Raw genomic sequence first — 22,440 nt, forward strand, 5'->3', positions numbered from 1 at the left:
ACAGAGTAGTATCACATGGTATTGTGATGCAACACTGTAGTACTCTATGTTCACCAATAAATTTTACCCACACTAGTCACGTCCCACATGTGCAATATATCCAGAAATTTACTGGTACGTGGGTAGAATATTGTGTAGTGCTGAATTAACTATATTAGAGTACAGCACAACATTGCTGACTTCAAAACACCATGCGACAATCCTTCGTTAATACGGCCGAGTGCCTATTACAGATTGTTTTTTAACTTGTGTATCTTTCTAACATAATTTGCAAACTTTTATCTACTATACTGGCAATTAAATGTATATATAGAAGTTTTTTTGTTTTTAATCAGAAATACTGTAATTATGTTCTGATATATTACACTTAGTTTAAAAAGCCATGGATGCACATTAGGGTACCAGTATGGTAACTGCATAAAGTTCAATGTGAACCATTCAATTATATCCAGATAATAAAGGTGTTTACTGGACTTCTAGTCCAGTGGAAAGCATTAGGATTTAATAATAAAAAAAAAAGCCAACTGTGTCTCTCATTCAAGGTCACAGTTACATGACTTGCTGCTAATCTGGACTTAAATGCATGATTGCTTCTGCACTCAGTGCCCATAGAAACAAGAACTGCTTTTCCTATTACATATTTTACTTTTATATTTTTTTTGTGATGGTGGACATAAATAAATAAAACAACATATGTGGCTGTCTTTCACTTTTATTTTGTATATGTACAGACGCAATTTTAAAGATATTACGCGTAATTGCATATCATTTCAGCTACTAACTTCTTACATGTACGTTACTATTCAATCTTCATAATCATTATAGTGAAACACTAATAGGTAGAGTGTTTAAAGGCTTTGAGATAATCTTTTGTCTTTATAAACAAGCAAAGTATGCATTTGCATACTGTATTAGAAAAATCATATTTAATACAGCATGAGTAGCCCTATTACTGATGAGTAATGGTGAAAAGACAAGCAGCATTTTACAGACTTTGAGAGCTTTTCTATCAACCTTTTTAGATTCCTCCTTGGACTCGCAATGTAGCATGAGACTGTAATGTACAGTTGCTTTTGGAACACATTTAATGGCGAAATAGCTCATTTTACTGTGAAGGGTTATTTTGTTCCCATGTAACTGCTAACAATGCTATACTGTAAGAAGAAAACTGGACCTACACACAACAGTACAGTAGTAAAGTGCAATAGAAATATTTATGAAGAGGATTAATAAACTTGGTGCTCTGTACACACAACTACTGGACCAATTTACGTAGTGGTAGTAATTATGACAAGATGAAATACAGTACTTGCGACTTTTCCATCATCACAATTAGGCATTGTTAAAACAAATATTCAACAAACAAATACATTTGCAGTACAAATTACTGTCCATAAATTCTTGTTTCTAAAATGAATATGAAATCTAAATAGTTAAAGCATAACAGCATACAATCGCGAGCCAATACTTCCTTACATAAATTTTAATATATCCATTTTTTGTTTTGTTTACATGATACATATGTACCTTTGTGGAATTCTTGAGCAGATACAAAATTAATCATGTACTCTCACCTATGTTACACATTTCTACTTTTTTGGGAGGTTTTTTTTCTTCAAATTAACAGTTAATAGTTTACATGTGATGACACAATTAATGTCCTGTAAGTAATAAATAATACATAATAATTGTAAGTAAAAAACTTACAAAGCTGACAACGCATTAAAAAATACACAAAGGACTGAATGTAATGCATACTTGATATTAACAGTAAAAACATAACTGATTTCAAACATTCGGGGATGTTGACGCGATTTATCTCTAGGAGCGGCTACTAATAAAGATATGTTCATGCTTGTGTCGAGCTTGCATACTCTCGAGCTTGCAGCTTAGCTATCAACCTCTCCAAAACCCTCTTGGCCTCGCATTGTGGGAAGTTCTCCATGTTGTAGTATTGTGCAGCATTGCGGATCAGCCTGTGGTAAGAATAGAATAACTTGAATAAAGTGAATACAAAGAGCTCTGTCCTGATTACCAAAAAACTACTATATGCCCATTTATAGCCATGATGTGCCTATATATGATGTTCATGATGTAATGTTATCATGAGCATATTTAAGCATGTCACATGATTTTGTCAAATAAAATTTGCTTGCCTGGAAAGGCCTTTAGATGGGTTCTTTATCCATTGCAGTATAAAAAAAAGGAAATTTAATTTCATAATATGTACACCTGGTCAAAAAAGGGGGTAGAATTGTCAAAGGTAATAAAAGAAAAGGAACTTTAGTCTATGCAATAAGTGGGTTTTCTCCTGTAAATATACGCCATAAATCGTGGCCAGTAATTATAGGGGGTATGTTACCTGTTGGGGTCCTTTGCTTGGAGCAGGTTGACTATCATGGACCTAAGGAGCTTTTCCACATTTTATATATTTAATCAGATTATTCAGAGTTTATATGAAAGGGCCCAATTTCTAACAAACAGTTTGGTATAAAAATAAAAAGGGTTGAGATTTCTGCAAGCAGAGGATCCTCTAGTAAAAAATAATCCAGGTAGATACCTTGGGAATATGCAGCCCCTGTCCCTGTTTTCACCTGCCAAAACTGCAATTTACCATACGATTTAAAATATATGCAACCTTGACCACAAATGCTCAGGGGTGTATCCAGGATTTTTTCTGGGTGTTTCGTGATCATAATTTTTTGGACCTTTTCACAATGAAATAACAGCAAGATGTGATTAAGTCTCATTTAATAAAGTGCAGAAAATCGCATGAATTGGAGACAGGAAAATTGATTACAGCGCCACCAACTTCAAGCGGATGGCAGGCTGAGTTTCAGAACTGCTGGAATTGAGATAGATTACGTCACACAATTGGCAAGGTCTTTGGACTCATTGCTGATACCTCATCAATGCTTTTTCATTCATGTCATTGTGAAAAGGCCCTAGAAAAAAATGTCTTTGGATAAAATGTGGACCTTTGAAAATTTTTGGGGGGTTGTACGACATTCCCGACTCCCTTGTATACACCCATGAATGCTGGATCCATCATGCCTATTATATTTCTGAAGTATAAATATCACTTTAGGCAGGAACCTATAAATGGTGTGGCAGTCTCATCAATGTATAGACATTTCAGGATTTTTATATTTTTTAAAAGCATAGATAAATATTTTCACACCTCAATATGTGAACACACGATTTTGCCATTCTGATCATAGCCTTGATTCATAATATAGTAGAACATGTCCCCTTAATAGAGGTGTCCATATATAGGGCTTGGCTATAGTGTTTGATATACTTTCCCTCAACTTGCATCCAAAAAAATTGTCCCCTTAATAGGGTGTCTCAAAAAAGGGTTCTACTGTACTTACCAGTCAGGTTTGATATCTGTTACTGTACGGATGTAGTTCTTGGTTGTTAATACAAACTCGTTGTACAACACCCATTCTGGCTTATGGTCAAGACAAGTAGAAGGATGAAGCTGAACAACCTGGTTGTCCTTTACGGTCAGGTAATGTCCAGTCCTTTCAAGATGTGCTACCTGAAATTTAAAACAATATATATTTCATTATTTATAATAACAAAAAAATAATGATTGTGATGAACAGATATATTTATTGATGTATAGCAAGTATTTTAAAAGTACAGTACAATATTTCTATATACAGTAATTTTTTTATGCAAATAATTACTACAGTATTATCATAATTATCACCATTACTTGTTACTTTATTATTACAGTATTATTTGTTCTAGTTTCGTTAATATCATTATTATTTGTTACAGTAGTGTTCTCATTATTGTTGTAATCATATTATTACTAAAATAGTTACTACTATTTCAAAAGGCACTGATTATGCAGAGTATGTTTTTGCTTTAGAAATTTAAGTTAGACTTTTTTTTTAATTTATAAATTCTTTTAGTTTTAATATTTGAGAACACATTGAATTTAACAACAGTATTGTTCTTTCTTTAACTACACCCAACCCCAAAGTTTAGTGAAAATATTAAACTCTACAGAACCACTGTCACACCACCATCCATGTCATCTATTGTCCAATTAATCATTAAACCAATGACTTAAATCATGCCTCCACTGTAAAATTATTGACTTTAGAGGGCAGTAGTACAACCCTAAACGCATTGTAGTTTGACAGTCAGACCTGCATAAAAAACCCTGAGACAAGCGCTTTGCGAATGTTCATGTAATAGTCCTTGCTATTGAAGTCTGTACTAGTCCGTTTCACTGCAAACCGGTCCATGATTCTCGCAAGCTGCTGCCGTACATTGTCTGCTGACTTCATGGAACGATACTGGATGAAGTTGTCATAACACCACTGAGGATCGTCATTACCTGTTTCAAAAACAAATTGTGTATGTAAAATATTATGTTTCCTGTAGCCAGTGATGTAACCAAGACACTCGAGGTCACAGGCTAAGGCTTCTTTTTGCTCTGCTACCCTGGCGGCTGCACAGGGCTCCAGGGCTATGGGATGTAGCCCCATCTGCAATGGCATTTTTAGCTTTTATGTGTGTATTGCTTTTTTTTACACATTCTGATCATTAGGGGCTCGTCCAAAAATGCTGATTAATATCCCGGAAGGCCTCCTAAGGTCCAAGGCCACTGACTTTGAATAGTGAAGCGTTATGCCACTGCTTGTAGCCTAAAGTCCTGCTCACATTTTACTTTTATGGTCAGTTGGAACAAAACAAACCCAGTGCAAACAGCTTGAGTAACATTATTTTTCAAAAAATTACTGTAGCCATGATGTAGGTCGAACTGTTACCAGGAGAGCCAGGCTGTTCTTTCCAAGCCAAAAAAATCCAACGTGAATAACACAACTTATTAAAAGCTTCCTAAAATTATGTGCACTAATACTGCTTGCATTGCTGAACTTTCCACAGAATTTATCCATTATTACAGTAGAAGGACCAAAAATAATACGTTATTAATAATATAAGAAAATAATTTAAACACACAGTATAGTTATAAAAAAATAGTGCGTTGAAATTACTATTCACTATTATTAATTTTCACGATCAGCATCTTATTGTGAAAATCGCGAACTGAGGGTGTGCAAAAATACAGAGCTTTACAGTAACTTGCTTTGTAATTAACATAAAAAAAATTATTGTATATAAAAAGTAATTACCCTGATTTTATACTGGATAATGACGAAATTTTAAAATGATCATTTCCTTAATTATCTGGGATAAACATTTTTAGCAAGTTGATAATTTTTATAAGCCAATTATTTCAAAATATATTTTTATTGTTTTTGCCATTTATCAGGGGACAAACACCTTTATCAAAAAAGCATTATACACTTACTTTGTTTAAATGCATGGTAAACGTTCAGAAGGGTCAGGTGGTCACCGTCAATATGTGCAAACCTCATCTTTGCATCATCTGCAGCTTTCTTCGCCTCGTTTGGTCGTACAAAACACTGTGGAACTAGATATTGTCGGTTTTGGGGCCACGACAGACCGTCCCGCCAAAGTTAATTATCGGCATATTAGAGTATTCCTAGCTATTGAGAGGACTAGGGGAATAAATTATATGGTAGTGCCAACTAAACTTGTATCTCCCAAATAAAGGGTCTTAAAAATGCTTAAAGCAATGAACCATCATTACATTATAAGATTAGACAAGACATTCATAACTAAATTACTGTAGGATGATTTTCTTACTATCTAACATAATATAATCAAAACAATCAGTATTTCATTTTTTTACCTTTTTGCATAACTAAATCTTTGAAATTAAGAAGGAAATTACTATTTTTACACTCTGGTTTTTGGTATAAATTCTGCACCATTGATTAATTTGTGCAATAAAAATATTTGATTATTATTATTATTATTAAATTATTATTATTATTATTATTATTAACACTCTGACCGCCAGCGGTTTGAAAAAATATTATCAGCCACCGCTAGACATTTTAGCAAATTTTAACACTTTTCCGAAGCTTGTTGAGAGTGTGTATGTGATCAGATTGGCATGTAGTGAACACTACAAGAACTACAAACATGTTAGCTTTACAATGGTATCAAACATTTTATTCTAATCATAATCGGTGGCCCGTAACAGTAAAATGAAAATGACTCACTTTTGGAGATTTACGCAATTTGCACAACGAAGCTGAGATAATAGCGATTTCGTGAAAGTAAATCAATACCGTACAACGCTAATGTAAACAAACAAATAGCGAAATAGTTACGGTCCAGACTGAATATAGTGTTCAAATTGTCAGTACATGTTGGTAATTATCCCATCTATCGGATTCCGTACAAAAACCTGAAACACGGAGATCTCCGTGTTTGGCGGCCAGAGTGTTAAAAGACCATCTTTAGGTTTTATTTACATATTACAAATGGGCAAGAATTCTAACCTAGGCTAAAATGTTTCTTTTTTAATTAAACATTACATAAATATTTCTTGTGATATATTTCTAGTTATTTGTTTACCTGATAACATGGCAGTGACTGATAAGATTTCGTTTGAGCAATTGTACTGGGCGCTAGCGATCACCATCTTGGCCAGTTGAGGATCAAGAGGGAACTCTGCCATCATCGAGCCTAACTCCGTCAGATCACCATTATCATCCAATGCACTTAAGTAGTTCAGAAGTTCAAGAGCCCTCATCAGTGTCTCTGGTGCTGAAATAATAAAAGAATTTTTTTTGCAATAGGAAAGTTTGAGAGATGCTAAACAGCGAGAGCATTCAGAGTTGAACAACCATTTTCCCCAAAACATAAGGATTATTTTTCCCAGTAGCGTATCTAAGGAGTGTGGTAGAACTTTCCCCACAACAATCATGCTCAAGTAGTTACAAATCACCTAATATTGCGACGAAGCACCCCTCCACCATCACGCCACCATCCACTACCTAGGTCAGCATTCGACAGCGGACGATAATAGAGCCCAATTCACAGACCAAAGATGAAACCTACAGGGCTTAGCATACCACCTCATGGGGAGTATTTATGTATACATGGCCACATAGAGAGAGTGACGCGCACACAACTACGGTGAAATGTAACCGTGTTTGTATCTGGTTTCCTTAGTTTCTTTATTCGTATTTTGACATTCTTGTGGAGGGGCATCATGAGCATTTGTGGCAAAGACAAACCAAAACTAGTCTCTCGTGGCAAAAATCAATTTTTTTTTTATTGATACTGGTTTAAACAGTAAAATGAGAGCTATAAAATGGTAAAAAATCATTTAAATCTGACATTTCTTATAAAGTTACAAGCATTTAAACATACAGCTGTTTAAAGAACTATATTTGAGAAATCTACTTTCCAAGTTTATGATTTCTGGCATTTTTCAGGCAGAAACCATCACAAAATTGTTAAAACTTGTTGTTTTAACATTGAAAATAGGCAAAAAAACAGCTTAGCATGATGTGAAGTTATAGAAAGGTTAGTTTAGTGCAATAAAATAGATTACAAAAATTTTGCCATTCCAGCATGTTTTAGTCATCAGTTTCTCTAAAACACGATGCAACGAGTGACTGGTTTGGCTTGTCTCTTTAGACGGATCTCCACTTTATAAATTTTCAATATTATTATAATCTGTGTTTAGAGGAAGAAAAAAGATACATGTAAAATCATATTGCAGTACCTTGGGATTGGTAGGAAAGCCTAATATCAACAAAGCAACTCATCCTACTATTAAATAAACCAATTGCTCTAATACCTGGTGGGTCCATGAAGTCAAAATGCACAAGATCATCAATTCCAAGTTTTTTCAGTTGCAGTACAACTGTTCCCAGGTTGGATCTTAAAATTTCTGGGTATGTGTTGCTCTGCATCTCACTCTCGTAGGCCTTCTCTGTGTAAAGGCGGAAACACTTTCCTGGTTTGGTACGGCCAGCACGACCCGCTCTCTGTTGGGCACTGGCTTTACTAATGGGAGAGACAAGCAGCGACTCAACTCGAATACGTGGGTTGTATACCTAATAGGAAACAATAAAATTGCAACACATATTATCTGAACATCTGTGTGATATTAAACTTAGACCTTTAACCAGGTGTCTTTACAACTCCAAATAAATATCTACATTATTGTAAAAGAAACATCTGAAATGGAACAGCCATTTACGATTCCAATTAAGAAGAGTTAAATACCCAAAGCAGCCATATCAGCCTCCAAGGCAAATGTGAAGGAACAAGTAGAACATTCAGTGGCACACTTTTAGTGAGGTTCATCACTAATCATTTTGAAAGTACAGCCAAAGATTATAGGAAATTCCTTCATGATGGTGTAGAAATTCATTTAAAAAACAAATGGAAAAGCAAGGAAGACAGATTAGGTGCAAGTAATTCTGACGATAGTGCATATTCTTGTGCCCAGCAGCTGTAGAGACGAGTTTGTCCATTTAAACTTTGCTTGTACAGACAGATCAAGAAATATAATGCACCTTTCTAGAGTGTCAATAAAACTTGACAAACTGACAATTTATGGCGAGTCGAATGGTCGAGCGGTTAAGGCATGGGCACTTCAACCTACAGCCATAACCCTCGCCTATGGTTCTGGCGGTTGAACAAGCCTACTCGGATAAGGACTATAAACCGTAGGCCCAGTGTACACAATTTGGCTCATGTGCACTATAAAGAACCAAGTACATCTTTCGAGACGAGTAGGGGGTTACCCTGGTGTACTGGTCCATACAGCCCCTGTTGTGGACAGATGAGAGTAGCTAATACCGGTTTACCAGGTAGTTCAGACATGAAGAGACCCTTAGGGGAGAAGAAAGTTACTGTACGAGCTAGTCCACACTTTGAGCGCTTTGAGACTTCGGTATAAAACGCTATATAATTCTAACCACATTAAATTACCAATCAAAACTATGCCGGGAAGACGTCTGTGTCCAACAAACACACATGTTGTCCCTCAAACGCATGCGTTTACATACACTTAGGCTATCTTCTTGTTTGAAATTAGCAACAATATCTTAGCGGAAAGGTCCATTCTCGATTAGTATAATTGAAATCATTCTTTTGGATGCATGTCAATGATGATGATTGCTGAAGTAATCAATACTTTGGCAACCTTACAATTATTCCTTTAAATTTTTCATTCAATTTTCCTTTAAAAAAATAAATAATTAAGTGAACTTGAAAATGGATGATACAAATATTTATTAACTGATTTGCATATTTGTTGAGATTCCAAGAGAAATTGGTTAACAACAAAAATGTTACACTAATATTAATAATAATTATTATCAAAATCAATAGTTAATAAATATAAGGTATTAAAAATAAAGTTCTATTGCAAGTTTAACAAAAAAGATGTAATTAAAAGTTGAGTTATATAGAAGTACAGAAATTGACAAATTTGTGTCTGTAGGTATATAGATGTATTTATGAAAAGCCAGAAAAAACCGAGAGGCTAAAATGCCACATAGACATTTGGCTAGTGGCTAACAGTTCATCTTCTCCCATAACTTTAAATTACAAATTAACAAAACAAATTAGACAAGTGCTTGAGGTGTGGACTACATTTGTACAAGGTTCTAATTAACAAATTGCCTAGATATCTTACCTTCTGCTTCGCAAATCCTGGATCTATGACAAACACAACACCATCGATTGTCAGGGATGTTTCTGCAATGTTGGTAGAGACTACAACTTTTCTACCGATGGCTCCGTTCGCCTTCTTTGGCGGGGCAGCCTCAAAGATTCTTTGTTGTTGTTGAGGGGGAAGTGTTGAGTACAGGGGAATCGACTTAAGCTCCCCTACCTCTGGGCCTAGAGTATCAATTTCACGCTTCATACGTTTGCAACACTCTTCAATTTCCTACAAACAGAATTCATGAATTATTGTGGTAAAATAGTGTGGTGGAGAGTCGCTTTCTGTATCTGTCAGTCCTTGATCTGCTTTTATATTATTGATTTTTGGTTTCCGTCTTAATACAATATAAGGCAGGCCAGTCACTGGCGTGCCTCATTGTTATCTAATCTATATTGTGCATGAAACGCACAATAGTCACAATGAGTAAATCTGTTCTAGAGACATGACATCGCACAAATTGAAAGCACTGTAATATTGAATACATTACCTCTTGACCTGTGAGAAACAAAAGGATGTCGCCTTCAATTTCTTCACATACATGAATCTGGACAACAGTGCGCACAGCGGCTTCCAGATAGTCCCTCTCAGGTTTGGGGGTGTAGAATATTTCGACTGGATGTGTACGACCAGGAACAGTCATGAGAGGAGCATTTGAGAAGTAAGACTGGAATAGAAGAAAAAAGTCAAAATATAAACAAAGAAATACATGTATTTATACACATTCACTATAATAATATAGAATATATCTCTAACGCTTATAGAAAAAATTATGCATGGTGCGGTGCTTATTCTAGAAAGGCGATTAATAGATCAATTTATGGTAATCTACATTTTATCACTATAAAAATGATTGATGTTGACTTCTAAAATAAATTTTTGATAGCTCAATTCAATTCAATGACTATAATAATTAAACATAATTTTACAGTAGGTGTTTCCTTAGTCAAGGAAAAACTTTCCTTTTACAAAGTTTAAAACCAGTGAATTAAACATTATGTTGAAAAGATATTGTTTTGTGGAGGAAGGGCGTATGGACTTAATTGGATATGTATACGGAGTAAAACTGAGCAATGGTTTAAATTGAGTGGGAAGCGAGGTTCTTACTTGAAATTTGCCAGCATCAAGAGTGGCGCTCATAACAACAATTTTTAAATCGGGCCGTTGCTTCTCTACCTCCTTCAGCAGACCCATTAGGATGTCCGTAGCTAGTGTACGTTCGTGAGCCTCATCAAGCAAGATAACACCATAACGTTCTAACAGCGGGTCAGTCATTGCTTCACGTAGCAACATACCATCTGTCATGTATCTAATAGGAAAGCAGATATGATAACTTGTTCATGATTGGTTGGCAAAGGGTCACATGGTATTAATTTTAATGTTTTATCCAATGAAAAAAAAAATCATGGCTGAAATCTATTTTGCTTAACATTTTGTTACATTTTCCGATTTACAAAATGTAGTGCTGCATGATACATCGACCTTACAGCTAAATGTACAGCTTTCCAACAGGCTAACCCTTGTGTGCGGGGAAAATGGACTTTAATAAAAGATGATGAAGATGATGATGAATGTTAAAATTAATAAACAGCGATGCCATAAGATATAACAATAAGTAGGTCGGTCACATTACACATTTGACCTATGACTATGTGTTGTGCGATGAACTTTCAGGTTATTGCTAACATCTGACTTTGTACCATGTTGTGTGCAACTCCAATGTATTTGATGTTAAAAATACACAGAGCCGTGTGTGTGTACAGTATACAACACAAGATAGCTGCTGTAGATTCAGCCAAATGCAATACTAATAGGCCTAAGCATCGTTTTTAACGGTGCCCTGAATATAGCTAAGTTTATGTTGAAACTTGAGCGTTCGGATATATGGGACACGTAATGTACACGACATCGATTTCAATTTCTCAGTAATTTATTCTTAAATCAGATAATCCACTTTCCTGGCTACGCTAGTTTAATAATATATCAATATTATTAATAATAATAATTAATGAAATAATGGTTTAAGAGGGCTTATTTACTGTATGGTAATAATATGTATACTAAGCCTGAAAGTGGCGCTCTTCATGTTTTGTTGCCTAGTCAGCACTCTAATTGTTAGCTTTTAATATAAAAACCAAAAACAAATCAATTGCTTTTTTATATTTGTATTACACTCAAAGAAAATCAGAACAAACTCAAATACTCTGCTGTAGCGGGAGAAACAAATTAAAATTGTATTAGTAGATTGAATGACCAACAATTTGATAGTTGGAATCATTACTGTTACACGCTCTAACAAAAAACATGTATCATTTGACACAAACAACGGAGATGAAACTGGTGTCCTTACTTAAGAATTGTCTTGTTACTAGTGCAGTCCTCGAATCGTATACTGTAACCAACTTCATTACCAATCATTATGTCCATCTCATCAGCCACACGCTGTGCGACGCTCATAGCCGCTACTCGTCGTGGCTGTGTACATGCCACTCCCTTTTTGTTTGCCAATGCATACTTCACGCGTACGTATTCTAGACACCACTGAGGAATCTGTACAAACAAAAAATAAGTATTTATGTTATTTAATATTTTGCAGTATATAGCGCCTTTCTTTCCAGATACAAAGCAGCAAATTTTTTTCCTGATCAGTGGATACCGTATATACAGTACTCATGTGTAAGAGGACCTCCAAGTTTGAGGACGAGTTTTGGACGAGTTCTGTATGTCAGTCGTATAAGACAACCCCGTTTCAATGTCGGAAGTGATACATTTTGCTGCTTTTTACGGTCATGATACTGCATCTAGCTGGTTAAAAACGGAGCCATATACAGGGCTAATCTTCCAAATAATTTTATGTGATTTTAAATGTTCACCAAAATCTTATTTCAAAAGTATTTAAAATTGCGTTCATTCATAAGACTAACATTTTAGTAGCTTCATTGCAGTAATTAATTTGCAGGTTACGGATGATCTGGACGAAAAACAAACATGATTTTAAAAATCTGAAAATTATATGTCATGTGTATAAGACAACCCCCTGTTTTTCGATCGTAATTTGCTATTATGAGCCTTGTCTTAACTGTACACAAGTATACAGAATCCAACCTAACATGCACAATGTGCATTCTCTTCTGCCCCAATTAATAAACTTCTTCAAGAATCTTACCTGTGTTGTTTTACCTGAACCAGTTTCACCAACCAGTACAGTGACTTGGTACTTATCTAACATTTCCATAAACTTTTCTTTGTACTCGAACACAGGTAGTTGGATCCTTTTGGCCAGGATTGTGTGATAGCGTGGTGTAAATGGTAGGCCTGTGAAGGGATTAATAGCCATTTGCTTCATCGGTGGAAGCTTTGTGGGAGCTGATGTTAATGTACGAGAGCTGTTTCGGTCACCATCTTTACTTCTGTCCTTCCTGAAAGTTGTGAAAATAAAATATCAATACTTCAAAAAAATGTGTTTTGCATCAAGCTTTAAAAGAATTGTTTATGCTCTGTTATTATTATCTACTGTATTTTTCTTATTAATTAATTTATACAATGGAAGAAAAAACAGTCCTAACAATAGAAAGTTAAAAAAGACAATAAAAATACAAATACAAATTTAAAAAGTAAATATACAAATACATAAGTATAAAAAATTAAAAAAAATCCTGGTCCTAAAATCGAAAGGATACTCCAAGCACCGAAACGCACGCCACCGCGCCGGGACTCAATATCTCGACACTAACTATGTCATCATCAGGAATTGATTATTATCGATGATGACACAATCAATGCCGAAACACCGAATCCTGACACAATGCCTGATGATGACACAATCAATATCGAAACACTGAACCTCGACACGACGGCGCGCACCCCGATACCTGGAACATGCATTACCATCTAGTCCTTAGAGTTCCAAACAATAGCACCACTAAAAGAAAATTTTCTTCTACCAGATTCAGTTCTAGCTTTTGGTAAAAGTAAATTACCAGTAGAACTGGATCTGGTAAAATAGCTACTGTATGTACTGTACATTTCCCAATAAAGTAAAACAATTACTGTAAGGTGAGTAGGGACTCTGCCACTCAAGCATTTTTTAACTGTAAGTAAATAATTATTTCTTCTTTCACAAAGAAAGGACCAACAGAGAGATAAATGCATTCTAATTAGATTTGAACAATTATCAGCTTTAAGAATCACACGAGCAGCCCTGTTTTCCACAACTTCTTACTGTTAAATCTATTATTATCAATAGTAGAAAGAAAATAGTCTTTTTTAAGATATCGCCTATGTTGTTCAACATATTTCTGCGCATTTTATAAATGTCCCAATCAGCAAGTTCATTACTACGCTTAGTCTTTTTTCTCAGGTACTTCGCTTTTCGGTGTAATGACAAATAGTCTTGATTTATCCACGGTGGTAGATTGGTAGAACCTTTAATATTAATGATAGGTGCATGCAAATTGCAAATATCATTAAAAATTGAGTTACAATAAAAAAAAGAGCTTAATCACAATCATGTGCAGAATTTATTAGGTTCCATGAGGCCTCCCTATACACAGTTACTACAGCTAGGCCTCGACGTATCATAAAAAGTGAAAGCAAAGAAGACTGCAACTTGCTGGTCACAGCAGGCGTCACAGGTAGGAAGAAAATCACCTTCTTAGAAACACTTCAGCAAGACATAGGAATGGTAGGATAAATGTGGAGGATCTGGGAATTGTATGTAGGACAGAAACATCCAGAACTACAGCAGTCACTCCATAGAGTGCATACCAAACAATACGCAGGCTGTGTGTGAGGCGATTCCAATATTTTGCACCCTGTGCCAATACTGAACAATACACAAAAACCGTGTATGACTGGTGATTATCATTCCATTTTCTTTTTTGCGACGTAAAAAAATTTAGATTAGATTATATGTACCACCCATTCCACTAAATTTAAGGATGATCCATTCCTTGTTTTTGCAGAATCTTGCTAACAGACATATGTACAGTGGTAAAGCCATAATAAAGGGCCATTTATAACCTCCTTTGGCGGAGGCAATAATAAGCATGTGCAAGCATCATCTGTCAACGAAGGTGAGCTAAGTAGGCCTAGGACGATCCTCTTCAACACTACAGTAGCAGCTAGGTATAGGCCTAGCCCAGGCCAACTGGATTAGGTAGACTTCGGCCGCCGACAATATCGGCCGCGACCGATCGAGTGCCAAAAAGTATGGCGCGCTGATAATGCTATCTTTTTGCTTGCTTTCAATCAAAGAGCGCTCCTTTCAATCAATGGGCGCTTGCTGTGTTCAGTGTTTTATGCCAACAATAAGCAATCAAGTTCATTCATTGTGTGATTTTTTTTTTTTAGCTTTCTAGTATTGAACCGATGAACATTAATTGTATAAATGTCAAATAAAAGATCAAAGATTACATGTTTTTTTTTAAGAATCAAAGGTGCCGGCCATATTTTTGTATCCTACTTTACTTTTATAACATTTATGAGTATAAATATATAATAAAAGTGATGGAAAAAAACAAGGATAACGTGTCTTTTAGCATTAATTGGGCTAATTTTGTATCCTACTTTACTTTTACAGTATAAGGTTTATGAGAATTTCTTCACAAATAATAAAGTATATTAATGTCATTTATGATTGTGATATTGATTTTAATAATCATTCATTAGTAACTGTATTTTTAGGGTTGGGTTTTATGGTTTGTATGTACAAGATTTAAATATGAACGATAGACAGTAAATAGATGAAAAGCTATGCTCGAAAAACGTATTATTTATGAGAATTTCTTCACAAATAATAAAGTATATTAATGTCATTTATGATTGTGATATTGATTTTAATAATCATTCATTAGTAACTGTATTTTTAGGGTTGGGTTTTATGGTTTGTATGTACAAGATTTAAATATGAACGATAGACAGTAAATAGATGAAGAGCTATGCTCGAAAAACGTATTATTTCGAATAATGAAAATATTGGCAATATCGTACTTTATGCTTTAGCGTTATTATTTGTGTAAACATTGCCTTTGCAGCCACTCTCCTTTTATAAGTTGATAGAATGTATTAAAAACAAATTTTATATATTTTTTGAAAAATGTTTATTAAAATTTTAACAATTAAGACAATAAAATTAATTCACACAGTTCTGTATTGATGCTTTTACTTATTCATTAATTGAAATAAACTGCTTAAAATAGGCAACAAAATACCTGTACAAAGTTGCCTGTACTGCAAGTTGCCAGTACTGCAAGTTGCCTAGTAACAGTAAAATCAGTAAGAAAAATTCTAACAAGTAGGTTCCCACAACGCTATTGGGAGAAGCAGACTTGTTCTAGTCTACAAACATGCGATATATACTTTTTTATTTGCTTTTGCTTTATAAAACTTACAAAGTTTATTAATAAATTCTGAACAGACATAAGACAGATGAAGAAAGGAAAAAATGTTTTAGAATTTATTAAGATCTGCAGTAAACAGGTTTAAAAAAAAACGTACGCTGCGCTATACTAAGGTCGCCCAAATAATATTTACGTGGTAAAACACAGTCCTGGCTGACTGGACTTGGTTAGAGCAGCGCATCAGAAAGAATAGGGTACTGTAGTTGATCGTGGGAATCAATATCTTGCATGGGAATAGGACGAGAGATTTTAAACACGCAGTAAGAAAACAATCAAATAACATTCACACACGATATAAATGATATATCAATACATACCGTATATTTTATTTGTATTTCTTTTTATCATAAATTATTCAATAAAAAAAAAAAAAAACAATTAGGCTGCTATATTTAGTTGATCGCAAAATCTACCTTGCTAGCTACAATCAAATAGCTGGTGAGGGATAATGCCCATATGGCGCGCCGTACAAATTCTGCGCGGCCGAAGTTGTCGGTGGCCGAAGTGTCTTATCCGGCCAACTGAGGCTAGGGGTAGGCCTATGCCTCTAGCCTAGGCCTAGTTAGACTAATAGAAGCTATATAGGCCTAGCCAAGTAGGCCTAAGGAAATGCCCTAGCCTAGCTATATATATAGGCTAGCCTAAGGAAAGGCCCTAGCCTAGCTATAGGCTAGGCTAGGCCTAGCTAGACCTAGGATAGAGACTTTTTTTTTTAATTAAATGTGTTTCAACAGGTGGTAGTGGAGTTAGTGCTGATGATGTAATCAACAAGATATCTTACTAAGACAAATTAAGTTATTCATAGCACATACACTGTGAGGAGGTTAGGCCGGTTGAATAAGTCTCTGTGAGGGCGGCGATTATTCACACGTGTATTGTAAGTAATGCCCCTTCTAATGCAGAGCTACATTGACAGACAAACAAGGTCTAACCAGGCCTAGCGTAGACTAGAGAGAAAAGGAGCAGCATATATAGAGGCCGAGACTTGCCTTAATTTTCAACCGCTACCCATTAACCTACCTGTCATTCTCATTCGAATGCTTCTTAGAGGATGTTGAACAATCCCCAATGTCTAAACGGTGTCGTTTTGACATCGTTTGTCTATAAAATTGAGGTAATACGTCAATAAAAATATTCCCTAACTAAACAAAAGACATTCGTTCTCGGCCTTATCGCTTTCTGTTGCAGTGACATCTACTGCATAGCGATCTAGCTCGTGGTGTGGCGAATCACCTCCATGGGCGAATCAAGCATACATGATTGCAATATTACGCATGTGTACTATGAGGCGCCAAATGTAATTTCATTATTTAGGAAAATTATAGGCGTACATATTTATTTATTATTTGATATATAATTCAACATTTCTTCATTATATATGTACATATAATAGGCCTTTTTCACGAATCGGTGAATTTTGTTGACCTCTGAAATCAAGATTGAAAAATAAAAGCCTATCTCAGTAGTGTATTAAAATAGGTATATGCATTACAGTGCTGTAGTACTAGTAATACTCTGAACTAGCATTGTTTTAGTTACCATATGAGAGATGATAATAACCGTGCGTGCTAAAATAGGAACAAAATGTTATAATTTTCCATTTATTTATATTGTGTTCACAGTGCTACGTATCAAACCTAATTTGAATATATATATATATATATTTATTATTATTATTATTATTATTATAATTTATTGTTATTATTATTATTATTAGGCCTATTATTATTATTATTATTATTATTATTATTATTATTATTATTATTATTATTATTATTATTATTATTATTATACTTTCGGCACATTATTTATTCATAAATAATGTTTTGCTACTAAATTATTTAGTGTACCAAGGCAATTGACTTCTGTGATCCGGGGTTTCCATGTCATGTCTTTAACAAGTTTGGTCTCAAATAGTTAGAATAATACAGATAAAAGACATTTGTTAATAAGGGACCACAGACGCGCCACTTACATTGACGAGACAAGAATAGAAATCATAAATGATAAGCACATTTTCGGTCCTTTGCATTATGAATTATCTAATAACGGGAGTCACCGGCATTCCCTGTAGAAGAATTCATCAAACTCTTCCAAGAATTCCTGGCCTCCAATAATGAAGGTTTTACAAAACAACAAATTGCAGGTACATTGTAGAGCACGAAAGCAATTCATTAAAAAAAAAATTCTCTTCGCAAACAGGCTCTCAGCAGGAAAGCTAAGAATGAAGATAAGAAGGAATTCAGAGACGCTGTAAAATGATGATGGTGGTAGAAAGAGAGAATGAAAAATTTGCCGACACCACGTACTGGCACAAGCACGTAAATCCAGTAAGACTCTTCATATGAAATTTTTTGACTTGGCAGACGCCTTTGGACTCATCGAACATACATAACCTAAGCGCAATAATATTTCAGGAAATGCATGTATGTGGAATCGCTTTATCATATCTACAGGCATGGGTGCATGCAAAGGGTGGTCGGGAAGATCGTACGACTCCCCACCACCCCCCCCCCCAAAAAAAATTTCCCAAGGTCTATATTTTTTTCCAAAGACATTTTTTTGCTAGGGATTTTTGACAATGACATAAATGAAAAAGCATTGATGAGGTACCAGCAATGAGTTCAAAGACGTTGCCAATTGCGTGTGACGTAATCTATCTCAATTCCAGCAATTCTGAAACTGAGGCTGCCATCCACTTCAAGCAGATTGTATTCACATTTTAATCACATCTTGCTGTTATTTCATTGTGAAAAGGTCCAAAAAAATTATGATCACGACCCACCCAGAAAAAATCCTGTATACACTCCTGACAGGGCACTGTCAAAGGCCCAAATTGGGAATCGGTCCCCTTTAAATTTTAAACGTGGCGTGTTCCAAGGAGACGAACTTTCCTCGACCATTTTTTAACCGTTTTCGACTCTATAATTCAGTTCTTAAAAGAAAATAAAACCTCGTATGGTTACAATATGGGGAACCAACGATTCATTACCATTCACAGGTGATTTTTGTCTGATGACAAGTAAAAGCGAGTGCACCAGAAGTTTATGAAAAAAAATAACGATATAACGAAATCGATGGGACTTACACTAAAAACCAACGCAAAAAATGTAAAAGTCTATCTATACGCAGTGGGGCGGCCCCAGGAATGCAAGTTTTAACTCGGCGAACATAAACGCAAAACTAGCTTTAAAGGACACTCCAGAAAAGTTTATAGGTACCATGATTTATTATAAAGAAAAAAGTAAGAATATATTTGACTACTGTACATACAAAATACTATTTATAACAATATGATAAGGAACATCGACATAAGCTTAATACCAACCCCTCTCCCACTAGGGGTTTTTTCAGCATACGAGTTACAAGAGAATGCCGAGTTGCTAACTCGGCAAACTCGGCAAAAACTCGTAGGACGATTCTGAAAGCTCGGAGAGGACTCTTACCTACTCGTAGCAGCTCTGAACTCGTAGCGCTAATTTTGAACATGTTCAAAATTATCGCCACGAGTAGATAACTCGTAGTAAACTCGAAGAACTCGTAGGTAGCCTCGTAGAGTACTCGGGGTACTCCTACCTAGCTCGTACACTACTCTGGATACTCGTCAGCGGTTTTGTCATCTACGAGTTTGATGCGAGCACCCAAAAACTAGTACGAGTAAGTACGAGCGCACCGAGTTGGCTCGTACCTAACTCGTATCTAATTCGGTACAAACTTGTTACGCTCGTAATAATCTCGTAGTTAACTCGGTGCTCTGCTCGGCATAATTCCTACATAACTCGTAACCAACTCCATAAAGTCGTACCTCACTCGTAGCTAACACATAATAAGCTCGTATAGGTCCTTTCCAAAGATCACGAGTTTTAACTCGTAGAAATCGTACGACTCTTAGGTGAAATAAACCTAGGTGGGAGAGGGGCTTGGAGTATGTTCAATGGCATACCTCCTAAAATGTGCATGAATATTAATCCACAGTCAGCTTCAGACACTAGACCATATCCATACAAATACAATCAAAAGATTCTCGGTATTTCCATCACGCGTGACTCCTGCTTTTATCCAGAGCGCTGAAGGTTTGGGAATACCCACTCATTCTGATATTTACTTGGAGTCGCATTGCCCAACTTATTCTAGATATATGATGAAAGCTGACTGTCGGGTAATTCATGCACTGAAATGTAAATTGCAACGTGAATAAATGGGTTTGGAAGATGGCAAGAAATGGATCAAAGATGGGAGAACATGTACTTGTCCGTAATTGCTGGAGCTGGAGACTCCACTGGTTGGTAGGCGGCGGAAGCGGGGGCTATTGGCCCACCTACTTTTTTTTACTGGGGGCCATGCCCCCCCCCCTACTTTTGTGAATGTTCCCAGCACCAGTGACAAACATTTTACGAACGCTGCAATGTCATTATTATTCTTATTATTATTATTATTATTATTATTATTATTATTATTATTATTATTATTATTATTATTATTATTATTATTATTATTTGGTGCTTAGACACCTTGTTTATTTACGCCTTATAAATTTACCTATTATTATCATTATAAAAAATAGATTTTTTTTCATTTTCTAACGAGCATTACAAGCTCTCTTTTTGAGTTGAGCAACCAACTGTTGATTGACGTCTGTATATCGCGTCTGTAAAGTTTCCTTGAAACCCACCCTCAAGCATGAAAAAAAATTCACCATGCCTTCGTGAATTCTGTATTTAGGCATATCCATGGGGGAGGGGGAGAGGCACTCTTAATGGAGCGACGCTCTATTTCTTTTATGAACCACGAAGCACGAACCACGAAGATACTGTAATTAATTAGGCCATATTTTAAAATAAAGTTCTCTGAAGGGTAACATAATACACTGTAGTTAATGTGTTATAGGTTGTAAAAACTGTATTGAGTAAAAAAAATCTTTCGAATAAATAATCTTTCGCTTGACATTCTATAGGAATTAATCATTTGTGACACAAAATGATAGGCTATGTCAAGTATTATATTGAACAGTGGCAGATTCAAGGGGAGCAGTGGCGGCTCTAGGATATATTTTATTGGGGGGGGTGGTTAAGATGTCCGACTGGGGGACTAGGTATTATGGGTGTAACTATAGCGCGCAGCGTTATCTGAGGTCCGAAGGCCCGAGCCGGGAGTGGGTATGGGAGGGGGGTGTCCCCTCCTCGCAAAACGAGAGTTTTGGGACTTTTAGATGACCGGAAATGGCTGGGATGGGAAAATTAGGCCTTTTTTTTTTTTTTTTTTTTGGGTCCGACTGCCCGACGAGCTTTGGCCGATGAGGGGGGGCTTGACCAGACCGATGGGGCTTAAGCCCCCCTGCCTCCCCGCTTGCGCCGCCACTGAAGGGGAGCCCAGTCAGCACGGGCCCCCAACCTCCTAATTTTTTATAAATTATTAAAAAAAATGGAGAAAACAGACAACTTGGTATTCATCTTTTAATTTGAGTGTGCCATTTCTGGCCATCTGGAGGTGCCATAATCATAATGTTTTCTTACCTCAGCCCCAACAGTTGTGGGGATGAGGTGTGTGGACATTCTATTTGCGCGAAATCCTCCCTGGGTCCCCTCTACTTCGGCTTCCTGGACCCGCCACAGTTGGAGTATCATTTTCGGGCTACAGAAGAAGGCTAATCTTTATCCATTGGGGGAAAAGTAAAGTTTTCGTCGGGGAACCCATATAAAAAATAACCTACATGATTAATAATTCATTGAGATCGTGGAAGCAATCTCGACTTCGACTTCGTTCGGAAATCTGTGGCGCATTCAAGTGCCGGGTGCGGGGTGGCTAAATTGTAGATTTAAATACATGTAGAATGAGAAAATTGATGTTAACATAAAACATTTTGGAATGTATTGCAGGTACTGAGTCATTTTATAATGGTTGTTAGTAATTTTTAGTAAATACAAATTTTGGGGTGGAGTAACTTTTGTGTTCATAACTTTTTTTTTCTGTAAACAAATATGCATGCATTTGGTATCAATATGTACCATATTGGTAGCTCAATCACTTAATTTTATAAATTTAGAATCCCACGATTATTTACGTAATTAGAGGTCAACAAAAATGGAAATTTCACCATAAACCACCACAAAATTGCATTTTGCATTTGAGAAAATAGAAATCTGCATAGCATACCGGTATTCTGAATAAGGTAAAAAGTCGCCAGTGGAGGTGTATCTCGAGCATACCAATGTTACTATCATTTTGTTTAGAAAAGCTTGAGAAAAAAATTTGTCCTTATATATTCCTAGCAATTTGAAAAAAAAAAATGAAACAATATTTCTGCCCCCCCATGGCAAAAGGGCATAACTGACATTTTTGGCGAAAATGAGTTATATAGCCTAGTGGGGTCAGTACATCATGTTACACATGTTGACACAAAAAAAATTGTAAAAAAGTGTCCCCCGGGCTAGATAGGGGCATGGCAAAAGGGCA

The 22,440-nt window shown here is 35.8% G+C and overlaps 1 protein-coding gene across 1 annotated transcript; it reads right to left on the minus strand.

The window, feature by feature from the left end:
• Positions 1-694: 694 nt before the first annotated feature.
• On the minus strand, positions 695-17,196 carry LOC117108778 (putative pre-mRNA-splicing factor ATP-dependent RNA helicase PRP1). The gene is made up of 12 exons (XM_033250930.1): positions 17,008-17,196; positions 12,753-13,005; positions 11,937-12,136; positions 10,694-10,895; positions 10,077-10,253; positions 9,560-9,814; positions 7,709-7,967; positions 6,475-6,666; positions 5,336-5,458; positions 4,167-4,357; positions 3,375-3,544; positions 695-1,976 (listed from the first exon to the last, which is right to left on the minus strand). Exons 1-12 carry the CDS (start codon positions 17,079-17,081, stop codon positions 1,850-1,852), a joined length of 2,223 nt encoding a protein of 740 aa, XP_033106821.1. The 5' UTR covers positions 17,082-17,196; the 3' UTR covers positions 695-1,849.
• Between the last annotated feature and the right edge of the window lie 5,244 nt (positions 17,197-22,440).

The sequence above is a fragment of the Anneissia japonica genome, unplaced genomic scaffold (genome assembly GCF_011630105.1).
Source record: "Anneissia japonica isolate Jap-2015-1 unplaced genomic scaffold, ASM1163010v1 scaffold26_len2425191_cov177, whole genome shotgun sequence".
Classification (NCBI taxonomy): domain Eukaryota; kingdom Metazoa; phylum Echinodermata; class Crinoidea; order Comatulida; family Comatulidae; genus Anneissia; species Anneissia japonica.

What these genes read in the sequence shown, in the direction of transcription:
- LOC117108778 (XM_033250930.1), bottom strand. Translation starts at nt 17,081, where the DNA reads ATGTCAAAACGACACCGTTTAGACATTGGGGATTGTTCAACATCCTCT. An exon ending in CAGGATTTGCGAAGCAGAAG is followed by an intron (nt 7,968 to 9,559) that starts GTAAGATATCTA and finishes GTTTCCTATTAG; the next exon opens with GTATACAACCCACGTATTCG. An exon ending in ACAGATATCAAACCTGACTG is followed by an intron (nt 1,977 to 3,374) that starts GTAAGTACAGTA and finishes TTCTTACCACAG; the next exon opens with GCTGATCCGCAATGCTGCAC.